Source organism: Physella acuta, unplaced genomic scaffold (genome assembly GCF_028476545.2).
Source record: "Physella acuta isolate Inbredline_101_S28 unplaced genomic scaffold, ASM2847654v3 ptg000006l, whole genome shotgun sequence".
Classification (NCBI taxonomy): Eukaryota; Metazoa; Mollusca; class Gastropoda; family Physidae; genus Physella; species Physella acuta.
The window spans coordinates 212,232-231,638 of NW_026731526.1; the positions used below are offsets into that span (position 1 = coordinate 212,232).

A 19,407-nucleotide genomic window follows, 5' to 3' on the forward strand; every position below is an offset into this window, starting at 1 on the left:
CCACTCTCCATTCACACTCCGTCCTCTCTCTGTCCTCTTTCCGTCCTCTCTCCCTCTCTCTTCATGCTCCTCTTATTGTAAACAGGTGTGATCACAAATCACGTGACGGTAATTGAGCACACAATAACTCTGGTTGACTGTATAATCACTTGAATGAAGTTAACCGCACTTGAGGGTTGATATGATTACACAATCATCTGAGTGTGGTTGACCACACACTCACCTTTAAAAATGACCACGTCCTTCTTTGCCTATGCCATGTGTTTTGATACTAAAAATAGCAATCTACGATAACAATACATAACCCAAATCTAGCCTCATCCCTAAATAAAGATTATAAATCTAAACCAAACACCAACACACGATATACCTGCTTTTTTTTTATTTACACGAAAATACCAAACATGACATAACAGAGAAACAACAACCGCCAACCTTTATTTAGAACCTGCCATCAATTAAAAAATTACAACACCTCAACTATCAATTTCTTATGCAGCTCCGCCGCAGTCTTCCCCCACCGTCAATCTCCGTCGTGTCCTGTTGCTGCGTCGCTCCCGACCAGATGCAAATGTGGACGGTGTACCACTCAGGGTTCTGTCCATCACGGGGACATAACCGTGTTTTTTGTGTGTAAAGGTAGACCGAGTCCTCGTACACAGACTGAACATCGTGGACAGCATAAACAACACAACGCATGCATAATCAGCCCCGGTAATGGATTCGCTTCAACGTACGGGGTGAAATCATAACTATGTGCTTTCTGGTGTACACAGAAACAGACTCGTATAAATGATTTTTTTTTAAAATACCATGTCAAAATATTTGTGCGAGAATGTCGAATAATTATATTTAAAAATTAGATTTAAAAAAAACAACTGTATTATACGCAAATAGTTTATAGTTTTAATTAGTGCATTAATAGTATGTAAAAAGCAATGTCTACATTTTTAAAATGGTTTTATAACGAAGAATAATTCGTTTCTTTAAAAATATGACATTCTTATTTCCCTTGAGTTGAATGGTGCATGAAAAATAGGCCTACATTACAAATGTAATTACTAAAGTTAGCAATAAACTTTATAGAAATGAAAATATTACAGCAGGATAGGAAGGGGCATCATGAGGAATGCCAAATACACAAAACAAAAGTTTAGGGGATGGAAGCTTTATGTATCGCCCCCCCCCCCCCCCACACACACACACCCATCTACCGCTTGGGATGGAAGGGCGTGGCCGAGATGATCGCACCGCCTCTAGGTAACACATGGCCTCATCCACAAGGTACGTCAAACTTCTAGTGTCAAGTTTTGTGCAGTTGAACTAGGTATGCGGACATTTTTTCTTAGAAATTACCCTTTTTATGAGGAATAGGAAAGTAACTTATTTTGATTTATTTTTCGAATGAAAGATCTTAATATTCAAACTTTCTACCGTGTTCAAAACTTCAAAGATAGTTTTGGGATTTAAACTTCAGATCATCACATTTTTTGTTACAGAATAATTTAACAAACCCCACCTTGCCAAGTAGAAAACTGATTATACGTCAAGAAATTTACAATTCGTGGATTGCCTCCCTTGGTTTTGGATTATCTTTCTTTATTTGTTCTTCGTGAATCAAGGATTTGTCAGTAGCTAGTTAGTTGCAAGATGGGTTTGATGCAGGCATTCACATTCGGTTTACTGGTTTGTAAGTAAAAAATTTTATACTCTTGAATTTTATTTCACATGAAAGAATGAGTACAGAAATATGTTGTGCAGTCTTATATTTGTGTTTACTGAGGATAAAATTCCTTTTTGTAACACATTTAAAATTAAAAAGTATTTATACCGTTTTAGTATCTATACAGTTAAAGTGAAAATTCATTTTAACATGTGAAGTATAGTAATATAGTGTACAAATTCGACACAATTCATTAATTAAGTTTTATCTGTGTGTATTGAGTGTTGGTGGTGGTGGTGGTGGGTGTAGGGGGGGGTAGCTATATATTTTTGTATGCTTTTTCCTTCTTTTATACTTTCATACTATCAGATCAAGGTAGAGTAAAATATATATTTCGTGGTTAATTATATTACAAAATTTCCTTTTCTGATTTCTAACAACTTTCAAGTTCCAGTCAACATCTCAGTTGTCAACATTCGTGCCCGCTTTCATTCTTTACATGACTTAGGCCTGCGTCGGGGACGGAGTGGTCTAGCGGTAGAGTGCTGGACTGCTAACCCGTAAGTCTCGAGTTCGAATCCAACTCTGATGGGTAATTAACTCGCGTTAGGGAAAGTAAAGGCGGCTGAGCATAGTGCTGACAACACTATCTCTATATGCCGAGGTCACAGAAACAAGTGAACTCTACTTCACTTGTCCCATGGACATCCAGGTTTGAAAGGGATATTTACTTTAATTTTTACACTTGCATGGTGTTCTTTCTCGATGAAATCAATATAAACAAAGTTTTGGTTTGGTTTCTCAAGACTGGTCGGTTCATGAAGCAAAGAGAAGCTTTTTTTTTTATCTGGATGATAATGTCGTGAGGGTCAAAACGTTAACGATTGCAGAATGTGTTAACTCTATCCCCAGATGTTGTCGGTTAAAGGAATCGATAGAAACTCTCAAAATATTTGCCAATTAAAACACCATATGTTGCTATTTATTTTAATTCAAAGAAACTACACAAATATATGACAAAGGTTTCATGAAATGCTCACATCATACGACATAAAAAAAAAAGATGAAGACATTTAACCCTAGACAATTTTCTGCTTCATCGTCTTCCTAGGACAAACAACAGAAACATTAGTCAAGATAAGATCACTACAAGGGTTCTCTTTGATGGGGGATAACTCTCTCTCATCCAGCAGATTAGCGTCCCAGGAGACCCATAAAAACAAACCATTTGTGATTCAAGCCCCAGGGTGTAGCAGGGTGGACATCTAGATTGGTGAGATAGACCTCAGCTAGTTGGGCAGAATTAATGGCTTGTTTGTATTCAAACATTTGACAAGTATCTGAGTCTACTAAAGGGCGTTAACTCGAATTATTATCTTCTCAACAATATTTCATTTGTTAGCTTTCATTACTGGCCAGTGTATCCTATAATTTATGCATTTTTTCTTTTGTTTAATACACAAAAATAGACTGGCATATTATTTTAAATATTTAAATTTTATTCAAGCTACAAACATATATATTCGGTATGTGATGTTGCCTAGACAACATTATAAATGCGAAAGATTATGACCTGTTGTTGCAGTAAACAAACTACCGGTGACGTCACACCTGGGGGGAGGGGCGGGGGGAACTGCTTTTTCGGGGTGAGGTATTGACGACCCTAAACATAAAAAAACGTACTTTTCTTATCCAGGTGCGATTCAAAATATCGGTATCAACGATCTCTATGATAATAAACCAATTACTTTTAGTAGTAATACTGCATCAAGCTGAATCAGAGAATTATATACACTATTATACACAGAAGTGCGACATTTGTTTTTGTCAAGCTTAGATCATGTATCGACAGTGTGCGTGCACACAATGATAGATTTTGATGTAGCTGGCTTCATATCGAGTAATAGGGAATAGCTAGGTACTGTCTAGTATGTGGAGTTGTGTGTTTTAGGGGCTATTGGGTGTGAGAGGTGTCTCAATGAATGTAATGTAAGTTAACATGTGTAATATGACCTAAGATAGGGTAGGTGTGTAAATAATTACTTTGTGTCCGGAGTTAGAATCCTTGTGGAACATGCCGCATCCACTAACACTTTCTACAATCTATAATTTACACCCCGGAAATAAAGCTCTGAAATGTTGCAGGATCACAAGAAAAGTAGACAATAAAACAATTATTGCTCAGCCTTTTATTCTGCCGCTATAGTTCTTCTTTATTTTCTGCATATGGGCCGGATTGCATAAGATGTTTTAAAACTGATTTACGTTTCCCAGCGTCCGTCCTGGGTCAGGCTGACCCATCAAGTAAACAGGAACCAGCCGTGGCACCGTCCCTGACGACGGCATGCATGAACGCACAGCAGCTTGGCCAGTGCCGGAGCGTGTTCGACAGTTCCGTTAGTGCCGCCGGCGACAACATGGAGGAGGTCTGCAAGTAAGTCTTGCAGTTGGTGGTTGTCTGGCAGTTGGTGGTTGTCTAGCAGTTGGTGGTTGTCTAGTAGTTGGTGGTTGTCTGGTAGTTGGTGGTTGTCTGGTAGTTGGTGGTTGTCTGGTAGTTGGTGGTTGTCTGGTAGTTGGTGGTTGTCTGGTAGTTGGTGGTTGTCTGGTAGTTGGTGGTTGTCTGGTAGTTGGTGGTTGTCTGGTAGTTGGTGGTTGTCTGGTAGTTGGTGGTTGTCTGGTAGTTGGTGGTTGTCTGGTAGTTGGTGGTTGTCTGGGCATTCGTGGATGTTGTCAGCTTTAGGCAGTCAGCCATAATAAGACAATAACCAAACTATGTACGATAGCTTTAGGCCGACAGCCATAATACGACATCTATCATACAATATAGGAAAGTTACAGTTAGTCAGCAGTCTGAAACAGCATCATACAATATAAAACAGCTCTAGGCTGTTAGCCACTGTATTATTGCAGTTAACATGATTCACTGCCTCACGACAGTTAAACAAACGTTGAAAAACATCTGTTCCTGCTATTGAGTAAATATTAAAATTTCCATACGTGTGTTTGACAAAACTACATTTTTAAAAACGACATCAACGCACCATATAAACAAACATTTTTATACAATCTCAACAACTCAAAAATTAAAACTTTGACACCCATTAAATTAATGTGCATGCTTAAGTACACTAATCATTTGACCCAATCTCACGTGCATGTTTTGATTGACGTGCCCCCCCCCCCCCCCCCCCCCCACCTTCCCAGGAGCAGACTTGACTACGCCCAATGCACAGATCAGGCTCTATGTGCCTGCCAGTACCCCAGTGACAGCTTCATGCTGTCTCAGGCCTACAAGGAGATCATGAGAAACTTGTACTACTTCAAGAGGGATAACTGTGAGAGTTGTAAGTAAAATATGTTCACCAAAGGGGGATAACTGCGAGAGTTGTAAGTAAAAGACGTTCATCAAAGGGGGATAACTGCGAGAGTTGTAAGTAAAAGATGTTCATCAAAGGGGGATAACTGCGAGAGTTGTAAGTAAAAGATGTTCATCAAAGGGGGATAACTGCGAGAGTTGTAAGTAAAAGACGTTCATCAAAGGGGGATAACTGCGAGAGTTGTAAGTAAAAGATGTTCATCAAAGGGGGATAACTGCGAGAGTTGTAAGTAAAAGATGTTCATCAAAGGGGGATAACTGCGAGAGCTGTAAGTAAAAGATGTTCATCAAAGAGGGATAACTGCGAGAGTTCTAAGTAAAAGATGTTCATCAAAGGGGAATAACTGCGAGAGTTGTAAGTAAAAGATGTTCTTCAAAGGGGGATAACTGCGAGAGTTGTAAGTAAAAGATGTTCATCAAAAGGGGATAACTGCGAAATGTTAATCAAAGGGGGAATTACTGCAAGAGTTTTAAGTAAAAGATGTACATTAAAGGGGGAGAAGAGTGAGGGTTGTAATTTGAAAAGTTGATTCTAGTTCTATAGTAGAATTGTTCATTAAGGAGTGATAATATGAAAATCACATTTTTGCGATTGAGTAACCGTATTACTTAACGAATACCTGCACATTTATGCAATGTTACTAAAACATGAAACATTTGATTGATTTCAACCAGATAAACTTGTCTACCCGCAAAAACCTGGGATCACCTGCGTTGATCGTGACACAGGCAAGGACAACAACTTTCCTGTGGTACAGAATACAACGGGAGGTAGGTGCTAAATCTGGGTGTTTTAACGGGGAGGTAGGTGCTAAATCTGGGTGTTTTAACGGGGAGGTAGGTGCTAAATCTGGGTGTTTTAACGGGGAGGTAGGTGCTAAATCTGGGTGTAACTGGGAGGTAGGTGCTAATTCTGAGGTGTAGCAAGGAGGTAGGTGCTAAATCTGGGTGTAACAAGGAGGTAGGTGCTAATTCTGGGTGTTTTAACAGGGAGGTAGGTGCTAAATCTGGGGTGTAGCTGGGAGGTAGGTGCTAAATCTGGGTGTTGTAATAGGGAGGTAGGTGCTAAATCTGGGGTGTAGCTGGGAGGTAGGTGCTAAATTTGGGTGTTGTAATAGGGAGGTAGGTGCTAAATCTGGGGTGTAGCTGGGAGGTAGGTGCTAAATCTGGGTGTTGTAATAGGGAGGTAGGTGCTAAATCTGGGGTGTAGCTGGGAGGTAGGTGCTAAATTTGGGTGTTGTAATAGGGAGGTAGGTGCTAAATCTGGGGTGTAGCTGGGAGGTAGGTGCTAATTCTGGGTGTTTTAACAGGGAGGTAGGTGCTAAATCTGGGGTGTAACAGGCAGTTAGGTGCTAAATCTGGGTGTAACTGGGAGGTAGGTGCTAATTCTGGGTGTTTTAACAGGGAGGTAGGTGCTAAATCTGGGGTGTAACAGGCAGTTAGGTGCTAAATCTGGGTGTAACTGGGAGGTAGGTGCTAATTCTGGGTGTTTTAACAGGGAGGTAGGTGCTAAATCTGGGGTGTAGCTGGGTGTTGTAATAGGGAGGTAGGCGCTAAATCTGGGGTGTAGCTGGGAGGTAGGTGCTAAATCTGGGTGTTGTAATAGGGAGGTAGGTGCTAAATCTGGGGTGTAGCTGGGAGGTAGGTGCTAAATCTGGGTGTAACTGGGAGGTAGGTGCTAAATCTGGGTGTAACTGGGAGGTAGGTGCTAATTCTGAGGTGTAGCAAGGAGGTAGGTGCTAAATCTGGGTGTAACAAGGAGGTAGGTGCTAAATCTGGGTGTAACTGGGAGGTAGGTCCAAAATCTGGGTGGATGGGTGAAGCTAGGTTGTTAACTTAAAGCGACTTATATGCTTAACTTTAACGTAGCAGTAAAGACTAAGTAAAGTCATAATACAGCCCCCATGTCTCCCCCAGCCCCCGTCATACAAGGCCTGATCCAGAAGTGTCCGGCCCTGGAGACTTGCTTCAAGTCACGTGATGCTGCGGCCATCATGTCCACCTTTAACAAAAACTTTACAGCCTTTTGTGGGTAAGCTATTGTCACTTAAATGTCACAGACTATCATTAATTTGTCACAAATCGAAAAATTAACACAAATGAAAAAAAAAAATCTCTCACATAAGGTTCACAAAATTTCTCTCGTATATTTTTATATCAAGACACAAATTCAAGAATGTATTATTAATCAGGTATACTCTCACCTCAATGAGTTGCTTCCCTTTCACATTGATCTGGAGTTCTTTTCCCTAGCTTATTCAAAGCGTATGTATAGAAATGTCTCACGAGTGTCTATTGACGCCTTTTCAATAACGAATGAATGATCTATTGTGCCAGCACCTTCACGACCTTCTTCAAGTGTTTCGAGTCTAAAGTCTGCGAGTGCCAGCTCAAGGAGGAGCCGGCGGCTGATGCCGTCAACAACTTCGAGAAGAAGGAATACGTGGCCCAGTGTAAAACATGTAAGTACAGTGTAAAACGTGTGAGTACAGTGTAAAACATGTAAGTACAGTGTAAAACATGTGAGTACTTCAGTGTAAAACATGTGAGTACTTCAGTGTAAAACATGCAAGTACAGTGTAAAACATGTGAGTACTTCAGTGTAAAACATGTGAGTACTTCAGTGTAAAACATGTGAGTACTTCAGTGTAAAACATGTGAGTACTTCAGTGTAAAACATGTGAGTACTTCAGTGTAAAACATGTGAGTACTTCAGTGTAAAACATATGATTATTTAAGTGTAAAACAGGCGTGTATTTCAGTGTAAAACAGGTGTAAAACAGGTGAGTATTTCGTGTAAAACAGGTGAGTATTTCGTGTAAAACAGGTGAGTTGGTCAGTGTACAACACATGAGTACATGGCACAGGTTTAAACACCGAGTACTTCGTCAGTGTCAAACACGTATGGACCTTACAGCAACAATACATTTCCTCAAATTGTTAAATATTTACCTATGTTTTTGTTTCAGTGAGTGAGTTCATGTTTTGTTTCAGTGAGTTCATGTTTTGTTTCAGTGAGTGAGTTCATGTTTTGTTTCAGTGAGTGAGTTCATGTTTTGTTTCAGTGAGTGAGTTCATGTTTTGTTTCAGTGAGTGAGTTCATGTGTTGTTTCAGTGAGTGAGTTCATGTTTTGTTTCAGTGAGTGAGTTCATGTTTTGTTTCAGTGAGTGAGTTCATGTTTTGTTTCAGTGAGTGAGTTCATGTTTTCTTTCAGTGAGTGAGTTCATGTTTTGTTTCAGTGAGTGAGTTCATGTTTTGTTTCAGTGAGTAAGTTCATGTTTTGTTTCAGTGAGTGAGTTCATGTTTTGTTTCAGTGAGTGAGTTCATGTTTTGTTTCAGTGAGTGAGTTCATGTTTTGTTTCAGTGAGTGAGTTTATGTTTTGTTTCAGTGAGTGAGTTCATGTTTTGTTTCAGTGAGTGAGTTCATGTTTTGTTTCAGTGAGTGAGTTCATGTTTTGTTTCAGTGAGTAAGTTCATGTTTTGTTTCAGTGAGTTCATGTTTTGTTTCAGTGAGTGAGTTCATGTTTTGTTTCAGTGAGTGAGTTCATGTTTTGTTTCAGTGAGTGAGTTCATGTTTTGTTTCAGTGAGTGAGTTCATGTTTTGTTTCAGTGAGTTCATGTTTTGTTTCAGTGAGTGAGTTCATGTTTTGTTTCAGTGAGTGAGTTCATGTTTTGTTTCAGTGAGTGAGTTCATATTTTGTTTCAGTGAGTAAGTTCATGTTTTGTTTCAGTGAGTTCATGTTTTGTTTCAGTGAGTGAGTTCATGTTTTGTTTCAGTGAGTGAGTTCATGTTTTGTTTCAGTGAGTGAGTTCATGTTTTGTTTCAGTGAGTGAGTTCATGTTTTGTTTCAGTGAGTGAGTTCATGTTTTGTTTCAGTGAGTGAGTTCATGTTTTGTTTCAGTGAGTGAGTTCATGTTTTGTTTCAGTGAGTGAGTTCATGTTTTGTTTCAGTGAGTAAGTTCATGTTTTGTTTCAGTGAGTGAGTTCATGTTTTGTTTCAGTGAGTGAGTTCATGTTTTGTTTCAGTGAGTGAGTTCATGTTTTGTTTCAGTGAGTGAGTTCATGTTTTGTTTCAGTGAGTGAGTTCATGTTTTGTTTCAGTAAGTGAGTTCATGTTTTGTTTCAGTGAGTAAGTTCATGTTTTGTTTCAGTGAGTGAGTTCATGTTTTGTTTCAGTGAGTGAGTTCATGTTTTGTTTCAGTGAGTGAGTTCATGTTTTGTTTCAGTGAGTTCATGTTTTGTTTCAGTGAGTGAGTTCATGTTTTGTTTCAGTGAGTGAGTTCATGTATTGTTTCAGTGAGTTCATTTTTTGTTTCAGTGAGTGAGTTCATGTTTTGTTTCAGTGAGTGAGTTCATGTTTTGTTTCAGTGAGTTCATGTTTTGTTTCAGTGAGTGAGTTCATGTTTTGTTTCAGTGAGTGAGTTCATGTTTTGTTTCAGTGAGTGAGTTCATGTTTTGTTTCAGTGAGTGAGTTCATGTTTTGTTTCAGTGAGTGAGTTCATGTTTTGTTTCAGTGAGTGAGTTCATGTTTTGTTTCAGTGAGTGAGTTCATGTTTTGTTTCAGTAAGTTCATGTTTTGTTTCAGTGAGTGAGTTCATGTTTTGTTTCAGTGAGTGAGTTCATGTTTTGTTTCAGTGAGTTCATGTTTTGTTTCAGTGAGTGAGTTCATGTTTTGTTTCAGTGAGTGAGTTCATGTTTTGTTTCAGTGAGTGAGTTCATGTTTTGTTTCAGTGAGTGAGTTCATGTTTTGTTTCAGTGAGTTCATGTTTTTGTTTCAGTGAGTGATTTCATGTTTTGTTTCAGTAAGTTCATGTTTTGTTTCAGTGAGTGAGTTCATGTTTTGTTTCAGTGAGTTCATGTTTTGTTTCAGTGAGTGAGTTCATGTTTTGTTTCAGTGAGTGAGTTCATGTTTTGTTTCAGTGAGTGAGTTCATGTTTTGTTTCAGTGAGTGAGTTCATGTTTTGTTTCAGTGAGTGAGTTCATGTTTTGTTTCAGTGAGTGAGTTCATGTTTTGTTTCAGTGAGTGAGTTCATGTTTTGTTTCAGTGAGTGAGTTCATGTTTTGTTTCAGTGAGTGAGTTCATGTTTTGTTTCAGTGAGTGAGTTCATATTTTGTTTCAGTGAGTAAGTTCATGTTTTGTTTCAGTGAGTTCATGTTTTGTTTCAGTGAGTGAGTTCATGTTTTGTTTCAGTGAGTGAGTTCATGTTTTGTTTCAGTGAGTGAGTTCATATTTTGTTTCAGTGAGTTCATGTTTTGTTTCAGTGAGTGAGTTCATGTTTTGTTTCAGTGAGTTCATGTTTTGTTTCAGTGAGTGAGTCCATGTTTTGTTTCAGTGAGTGAGTTCATGTATTGTTTCAGTGAGTGAGTTCATGTTTTGTTTCAGTGAGTGAGTTCATGTTTTGTTTCAGTGAGTGAGTTCATGTTTTGTTTCAGTGAGTGAGTTCATGTTTTGTTTCAGTGAGTGAGTTCATGTTTTGTTTCAGTGAGTGAGTTCATGTATTGTTTTAGTGAGTGAGTTCATGTTTTGTTTCAGTGAGTGAGTTCATGTTTTGTTTCAGTGAGTGAGTTCATGTTTTGTTTCAGTGAGTGAGTTCATGTTTTGTTTCAGTGAGTGAGTTCATGTTTTGTTTCAGTGAGTGAGTTCATGTTTTGTTTCAGTGAGTGAGTTCATGTTTTGTTTCAGTGAGTGAGTTCATGTTTTGTTTCAGTGAGTGAGTTCATATTTTGTTTCAGTGAGTAAGTTCATGTTTTGTTTCAGTGAGTTCATGTTTTGTTTCAGTGAGTGAGTTCATGTTTTGTTTCAGTGAGTGAGTTCATGTTTTGTTTCAGTGAGTGAGTTCATATTTTGTTTCAGTGAGTTCATGTTTTGTTTCAGTGAGTGAGTTCATGTTTTGTTTCAGTGAGTTCATGTTTTGTTTCAGTGAGTGAGTCCATGTTTTGTTTCAGTGAGTGAGTTCATGTATTGTTTCAGTGAGTGAGTTCATGTTTTGTTTCAGTGAGTGAGTTCATGTTTTGTTTCAGTGAGTGAGTTCATGTTTTGTTTCAGTGAGTGAGTTCATGTTTTGTTTCAGTGAGTGAGTTCATGTTTTGTTTCAGTGAGTGAGTTCATGTATTGTTTCAGTGAGTGAGTTCATGTTTTGTTTCAGTGAGTGAGTTCATGTTTTGTTTCAGTGAGTGAGTTCATGTTTTGTTTCAGTGAGTGAGTTCAGCGCACCCATGCTCGAGGTTAACTGTGGGGGCACGTGCAGCCTCAAACAGCCTGGCGTCCAGTGCGACATGGAACTACAGGCAAACGTTGCCACGGCAACCAGCCCTGAGCAAGTATGCAGGTAAAATTGTGGACCTGTAGCCTTCTCTTGGATGATTGTCCTCCAATCCTTTTAGTATAGCTGTAAACTTCTCTTCATTGAAGCTGCATTTACTATCTTTAGTTATGCCTTGCCTATTTCAAAAGTTCGCGTTAATTAAAACATATTCGGTAAGTTGCTAAAGTTTCTCAACAAATCCACAGGCACATGGTGACCTACATCAACTGCTACAGTGACCTAGTCTGCCAGTGTGGGTTCTACCATAGGCAGGACATCTACACCACAGTGGCCATGTCAAGGTTCGCTTTTGACACCAAGCAGAACTGCACTCAGTACAGTGGTAGGTCATGTTGATATACGGTTATATATCAGTGGTTGGTCCAGTTGATATAGGGTATATAACAATGGTAGGTACAGTTGATATACGGGTATATAACAATGGTAGGTACAGTTGATATACGGGTATATAACAATGGTAGGTACAGTTGATATACGGGTATATAACAATGGTAGGTACAGTTGATATACGGGTATATAACAATGGTAGGTACAGTTGATATACGGGTATATAACAATGGTAGGTACAGTTGATATACGGGTATATAACAGTGGTAGGTACAGTTGATATACGGGTATATAACAGTGGTAGGTACAGTTGATATACGGGTATATAACAGTGGTAGGTACAGTTGATATACGGTTATATAAGTGGTAGGTCCAGTTGATATACGGTTATATATTATTGGTAGGTCCAGTTGATATACGGTTTAATATATCAGTGGTAGGTCCAGATGGTATTCGGTTATATAACAGTGGTAGGTCCATTTGATATACGGTTACATATGTGGTAGATCATGTTGATAAACGGTTATATACCAGTGGTAGGTCCAGTTGATATATGGTTATATATCAGTGGTAGGAGAAGTTAATATACGGTTACATATATATATCAGTGGTAGGCCCTGTTTTGTATACGGTTATATATCAGTGGTAGGTCTAATTGAGGCACTTCTTTTCACTCAGTAAAGTACATATGTCATTGTCACAGGCCTTTCTCCTACCTTTTATATTACACATACAGAATCAAAAGACAAGCCTTCTTTTGCAGTTTTTCATATTTATTTTGTTTTCACACAGGCAGCGTGTTCACTCAAGCTACGCCATATTCTTGCCTCCTCTTCACTTGTTCCCTTCGCGCATGCGCACAGCCACTGTCTCCCTGATGCAATCTCACACACTCCCAAGATACAATCTACCAACATTTCACTGTTATAGTCATATGTAACATCTACCTGCACCTCGCCGGTAACTGTTAACCTATATGTTTGACAGGTGTGGTGTTCCCAGCTGGGGAGAAGGGGTTTCCCTGCCCAGGTAAAAAACATAACTACAAATTGTTTCATTTTGTACTCTACCGAATGTTCAACTTTCTGTGAATTCATTGCATTTTTTCATTCATTTCCGTTATTTTGATATTATTTTGTTAATAAGAAGATTCTTTGAAGTGGTTCAATTGTTTTCATTTGTCCTGAAGTTTCATTTAATTAAGGAAATTAAAAGACCCTATCTGAAAATTCTGTTGCAGGTGACAAGAACGTAACGGCTGATAAGAAAGTGATTAAACTGACGTCAGCCACAGGTCAGTATGTATGACGTCAGTGGCGTAGCCAGGATCTTCTCAAGGGGGGGGGGGTTCCAATTTTTACCTGGGGACAAACTTTCGATTTTCACCCCCCCCCCCCCCCTCAAACTTTCGATTTGCACCCCCCTCATACTTTTTATATATATACCGAGGGGTCTATGGGGGGGGGGGTTAAGACCCCCCCCCCCCTAACCCCCCTGCGTACGCCACTGTATGACGTCGTTGTATGACGACATGAATTATAAGTAACGTACAACACAAAAAAAAGTTAAAATATTCGCTTAACAAATAGATATCAACATAGTTTTAAATCGTATAATCTTTTAGGGGATTACAAGGTTAATGGCAGTTCGGTTCAAATGTTAACTTGCTATGGGCAGTTTTTATTAAACCTTTACCAAGCTTTCATTTGCCGTCTATACTTGAATTGCAAAATTAACAAGGTATCGATACTCCAAATACAAAGCTGTCGATTTTTCTATTACAACTTTATTAAACTACTTATACATCGATTCCATTTTTACCAAGCTATCGATATTTTGATTACAAATCCACCTAGCTATCCATACTTTTGTTACAATTTTACCAAGGTATCGATACTACGCTAAGCTATTGATACAAATCTGACCAAGGTATCGGTACTTCGAATTCAAGTTCTCTAAGCTGTCGATACTTCTATTATAAGTTTACTAAGCTATTCATATCTCGCTTACAAGTTCACCTAACAATCAAAGTTTCGATTACAATTGTACACCATCTCCCTTAGAGCCGTTTGCACTGACGGAGGAAGTGCAATGTCCAGGTGTGGTCAGGTGCATGTCCCTGTATGACGAGAGGGCGTCAGCGGCCCTCAACATCAAGGACCTGTACGCCCTCTGTCGGTGAGTACATGAAGTGCATTAAAGTTCACAAGGTCAGATCATTAGGAGTGGGAGGGTTCAAAGTAGTTTTTAAAATTAATTTGTTAATTAAATTCAACCAAGGAGCAGGTAAAGTAGAGTTGATATCTTGGACACAATATGTTTTTATTCAGCACTCCATTTCTCCGTTTTTATGGTTTCCTTGTTCAGTGGCGTAGCCAGGATCGTCTCAAGGGGGGGGGGGGTCCAATTTTTACCCGGGGACAAGCTTTCGATTTGCACCCCACCCCGCTCAAACTTTCGATTTGCACTCCATCCCTCAAACTTTCGATTTGCACCCCCCCTCAAACTTTCGATTTGCACCCCCCCTCATACTTTATATATATACTGATGGGTCTATGGGGAGGTTATGACCCCCTAACCCCCCTGCTTACGCCACTGTCATTGTTGCGGCATGCTATGTGTCACATTTTGTTCTGTCAGTATCACACATACACACTTTTTGTCACAATTTGTTCTTCGACTTTTACACATAGTTGGTCAAACCTTGTTAGTGTTCCCTAATTGTCACATGTCACAGTTATTTTTTTGTCGTATATCACATTTCACAGATATTTTTCTCTATCACATGTCACAATTCGTATCTGACACATATCACATGTTACACGTTGTTCTCTGTCACATGTGAAATGTCGCACTTTGTAGTCTGTCACATGTCACATGTATCATTTCGTTCTCTGACACATGTCACATCTCACATGTCACACTTTGTTCTCTGACACATGTCACACATTGTTCTCTGACTGTCACATGTCACACTTTGTTCTCTGACACATGTCACACTTTGATCTCTGACACATGTCACATTTCACACTTTGTTCTATGACACATGCAACATGTCACACTTTGTTCTCTGACACATGCAACATGTCACACTTTGTTCTCTGACACATGCCACATGTCACACTTTGTTCTCTGTCACATGTCACATTTTGTTCTATGACACATGTCACATGTCACATTTTGTCCTGTCAGTGCCGTGTCTGACGAGATCGTGTGTCTGGAGAACATCACGTGCGCGTGTGGAACTCTACACAGCCACTTCTCTCAGGTCCTGGCCAGCAAGCGCCAGACGCTGGACAGTGTGTGTGGCACCAGTGGTCAGTAGGTCACGTGGTTAGTAGGTCACGTGGTCAGTAGGTCACGTGGTCAGTAGGTCACGTGGTCAGTAGGTCACGTGGTCAGTAGGTCACGTGGTCGGTTGTTCTTGGTGGGTGGGGGTGGGTGGGGGTGTTAGGCACCAGTGGTCAGTAGGTCACGTAGTCGGTTGGTGGTGGGTGGGGGTGTTAGGCACCAGTGGTCAGTAGGTCACGTAGTCGGTTGGTGGTGGGTGGGGGTGTTAGGCACCAGTGGTCAGTAGGTCACGTGGTCGGTTGGTGGGGGTGGGGGTGGGTGGGGTGTTAGGGTCACTTGGTCGGTTGGTGGTGTGTTGGGATGTTATTGGCCGTTGGCCAATAGGTCACAAGGTCGAATGCTGATGGCTGGGAGTGTTATGAACCAGTTGCGAGTATGTCATGTGGTCGGTGATTTACGTGTGTGTGGGGGGGGGGGGGGAAAGGGGGGTGCTGTATAAAGTAGAAGAAGTCACTTTGGTCACTGGCCAGGTGTTTTATGGCAAGGGAATGCAATTAAATTTTCATTATTGTTGGCTATGTGCTTGTATGTGAGAGTGTGTTTGTGTGTGTATGTGTGTGTTTGTGTGTGTATGTGTGTGTTTGTGTGTGTATGTGTGTGTATGTGTGTATGTGTGTATGTGTGTATATGTGTGTGTGAATGTGTGTGTATGTGTGTAAATGTGTGTGTATGTGTGTAAATGTGTGTGTATGTGTGTGTGTGTGTTTGTGTGTGTATGTTTGTGTGTATGTGTGTGTATGTTTGTGTGTATGTGTGTGTAAATGTATGTATGTGTCTATGTGTATGTGTGTGTTTGTGTGTGTGTGTGTGTTTGTAAATCTACTGTGTAAAACTTTTTACATTTTCTATTGGTCGTCTGATAACAGTAGATTGGAACTCTCATCTTCACCCGTTAGATATAAAAATATAAACGACGGAAATGCTGTTAGTTTGATGATAAAAGATGTATGTTATTGTATGTACATGAAAGTTTAATATTTTACATGTAAATGCTCATGTTTAAATCATTTCAGTTATTCCACCCACACCGGTCATTAACTGCTTCGGTGAGTTTTTTTTCATTGAAATGAAAGTTCGTATTTTACAACAATTCTATAAATAGACCACATGCATTCAAGCTTTAAAGTGTAAAGTGTCCATACGTTAGTCATTAATATGTTATTAAGCAATCATTACACCAATTAAGACAAAACACTGACCAACACATCAACTACACATCTCTAGACAAGCGGCTGTGTAACAACACAGCTCCGCTACAGCCGTGTGACGCGGTGCTGGGCAGGCCAGCAGGCAATGGGGAGGACCCGCACAGGACAGCTTGTATGTAAGTCAGTTAGGACAGCTTTTATGTAAGTCAGTTAGGACAGCTTGTATGTAAGTCAGTTAGGACAGCTTGTATGTAAGTCAGTTAGGACAGCTTGTATGTAAGTCAGTTAGGACAGCTTGTATGTAAGTCAGCTAGTTAGGACAGCTTGTATGTAAGTCAGTTAGGACAGCTTGTATGTAAGTCAGCTAGTTAGGACAGCTTGTATGTAAGTCAGCTAGTTAGGACAGCTTGTATGTAAGTCGTCCATTTTGAAAATAATAATTGTAGGTAGACGTTGGTTTGGAAATATAGCTTAATTTTTATATTAATGTATTAACAAGTTTCAATTTTGAGTTATTTGAAAGAGTCATCAGTTTCGGTACCATTTTTAAATATGTCACAAATATTGAAAATTGTAATATTAACTGACACAAGACCATATGAACCAGGGCATAAAATTTATATTGTGTAAAGACAATTTATATTAGGAAAAAGAATTTTTTAAAACTGGTTTCAACCAGGGCCGGCGCTACATATAAGGTGAATTAGGCGGTCGCCTTGTGCGCCATACCTAGGGGGGGCGCAAAAAGGTTTAATAGCTATTATCAAAAAGTACCTAATAATTAATAACTTTGATTATCTTTTATAAACTATAGATGGTAATATACAAAGGAGTAGCGATCTATTTCGGCGCCCAGGACAAACTCTGAATTTTTGCGCCCCCCACCCCAAAAGTAGGTCTATATAGGCCTATATTTATTCGCGATGGTGAAAAAGCATCCCAACCTCCCTAATTTGGAAAGGTCGGGTCGCTTTTTACCAGTAACTTTGCCTTTTTAGTTTCGTGTCACATAATTGATGTAGAAAACGATTAAATATATTCGTAATTTAAATTTCGAACATTTCAAACGGTTATCTAATTTTAATGTTGATTTAGTGATTGCATCCAGCACATGACGGGTCGTTCCAAAACACGTACAATTTTGGTTTTTATAGGGCTTGTAAGTCTCGTTTTCTCTGACTTTGAATTAGAAATCTGTTCTGGTGAATAGAGTTTTGTAATGACGAGGCGTTCAAAGTATCGAATTTTTTTTACTTTAGTTGTGTAGTTGAAGATCTAGTACAATCTGATTGGTAGTAGAGAAATGAGAATGTAGGTGATTAGGTATCGTAGTTCTGGAGTTCGGGACTATCGAGTCTTGTGGTATTAAGGTATCTAAGTGTGTTGGCTGTTAACGTGTAGTAGTAGGTCCAGTTAAATCGTTATCGATTGGGAGTATCGTTTGTAGAGCTTGGTGAAGTTAAGCGAAGTGGTGTCGTAATTCTGGAGAATCGTATTTAGTTATGTTTAGGTATCGAAGTTAGATATGTGTTGTGAATGTAGTAGAGTATATCGAGTATTCGAGTTTATCGTAAGTTAGATTATTGCAATTCAGGACGGAACACACTACAAAATAAACCGGGAGTGATCTCCCCTAAACTTTCTCGAATATTTTTATATAAAATAACAGGGGATGGGAACTCGTGCTATAGACATGATTTTTAATCCATTTTAAATAGTTAAAGTTTTAAAAATAGAATACAATCTCGTAGACAAATTAATTGCACACCAAGTGAACGCCAAATAAAAAAGTGCATAATAGTGCGCAATATTATTAGTACTTTTAAAATTTACATTAGTTTTTTGAGAAATCGGAAGTAGCGTAAATTACTACTTCTGGTCAACGGAAATTACTCAAAATTCAACAGAAGGTAGAGAATTAGATCGTTTACTTACATGTGAAATTTCATTTATCTATCTGAAATAGTACTCAAATTATAGGCTTTTGAAAAATTCAAAGTAGGAAAAGTACCACTTCTGGTTATTGGAAATCGCTCAAAAGTTGATACGGATCTACGATTTTGATAAAATACTTATATATAAAATTTCATCAACCTAGCTGTAACGGTACTCAAGTTATCGTGTTTACACACGGACACACACACACACACAGACATACGGACAAGATTGAAAAATTATGTTTTTCCGTATCAGTGAGGTGTAAAACGTCGAGATTTGTAAAAATCTCGATTTTTTTTTCACTATTACAAGACTTTCTCTATACTTCGTATATACGAGAAAGTAAAAACGTAGGCATTCTATAGTTGAACAATCTTTAGTTTTTTATGAATCAATATTACCACTCTTAAAGTATTAATTTATAATAGTATATAGGCTGGTATTTTTTTGTTTGTTTTTCTAATTATATTTATTTTTAATATTTAATCAATAATTAAAGCATTATCTTAAACAGTTACCCGTATTTGATTTTTTTGAAAGGCGTCCCTTTTTTTAGGGGATCCAAAATTAAGTAATATTTTTAGTGTACGTAGCTTAGCCGATAATAGAATGTCAGTAAATTGACTAGAAGTATGTTATAAAGTTACCATGCACGACTTTCAAATAAAGTCTACTGTTAAGTAGTCAATGAGTAAAATATATTCTTTTGACACGTTTACATAGATAATATAAAATATTTGTTATAATTATTACTTAATGACATTTAAAGCGTTTTATTGTGTTTTTCAAGCATGTCTTAGTTACACTAGGTTAATTTAGTTATTCTTGTGAAAGTTATTTCCCTTGAATGAAATTTTGGTTTTTGGGTTTCGAAATGGGAGATAATTTGTTGCTTAACTTAACATTCATTTCAAATTCCTGCACCTTTGGTTGACCGCTTACTTATAAATACAAATTTAAGTTATTATTTGCTATTGTAAAAATTATTAAGAGCAGAAGCTAAACAAAATAGTTTGTTAGGTTTTTTTATCATTATCAAGTTAAAAAAACAAATACATCAGTAGCCGTTGTAGATTGCAATACATTTTTCATATTTTTCAACCTCTCCTAAAGAATTCATACATAACAATTGTAGACTGGAATCTATAACATTTATAACCTTTTATTTAAAAAAAAATCGTTTCATAATCGCACAATATAGACATTTTACAATTCTAACTAAAGACAGTCAAGCTTAAAACAGGTACGTTCCGTTCTGGAACTCACCTTGGGAGGT

At 38.5% G+C, this 19,407-nt stretch overlaps 1 protein-coding gene across 1 annotated transcript in view; it reads left to right on the forward strand.

Moving 5' to 3' along the window:
- Positions 1-1,521: 1,521 nt before the first annotated feature.
- The window catches only part of LOC131936876 (uncharacterized), a 29,840-nt gene continuing 11,954 nt past the window's right edge, over positions 1,522-19,407 (forward strand). The window contains exons 1-14 of the mRNA XM_059294014.1: positions 1,522-1,690; positions 3,938-4,097; positions 4,868-5,007; positions 5,715-5,810; positions 6,957-7,071; positions 7,377-7,501; positions 11,238-11,370; positions 11,553-11,689; positions 12,682-12,723; positions 12,935-12,988; positions 13,758-13,872; positions 14,887-15,011; positions 16,059-16,091; positions 16,270-16,369. Coding sequence (XP_059149997.1) covers positions 1,651-1,690; positions 3,938-4,097; positions 4,868-5,007; positions 5,715-5,810; positions 6,957-7,071; positions 7,377-7,501; positions 11,238-11,370; positions 11,553-11,689; positions 12,682-12,723; positions 12,935-12,988; positions 13,758-13,872; positions 14,887-15,011; positions 16,059-16,091; positions 16,270-16,369 — 1,415 coding nt within the window. The 5' untranslated portion in view covers positions 1,522-1,650. The remainder of the gene's footprint in view (positions 1,691-3,937; positions 4,098-4,867; positions 5,008-5,714; positions 5,811-6,956; positions 7,072-7,376; positions 7,502-11,237; positions 11,371-11,552; positions 11,690-12,681; positions 12,724-12,934; positions 12,989-13,757; positions 13,873-14,886; positions 15,012-16,058; positions 16,092-16,269; positions 16,370-19,407) is intronic.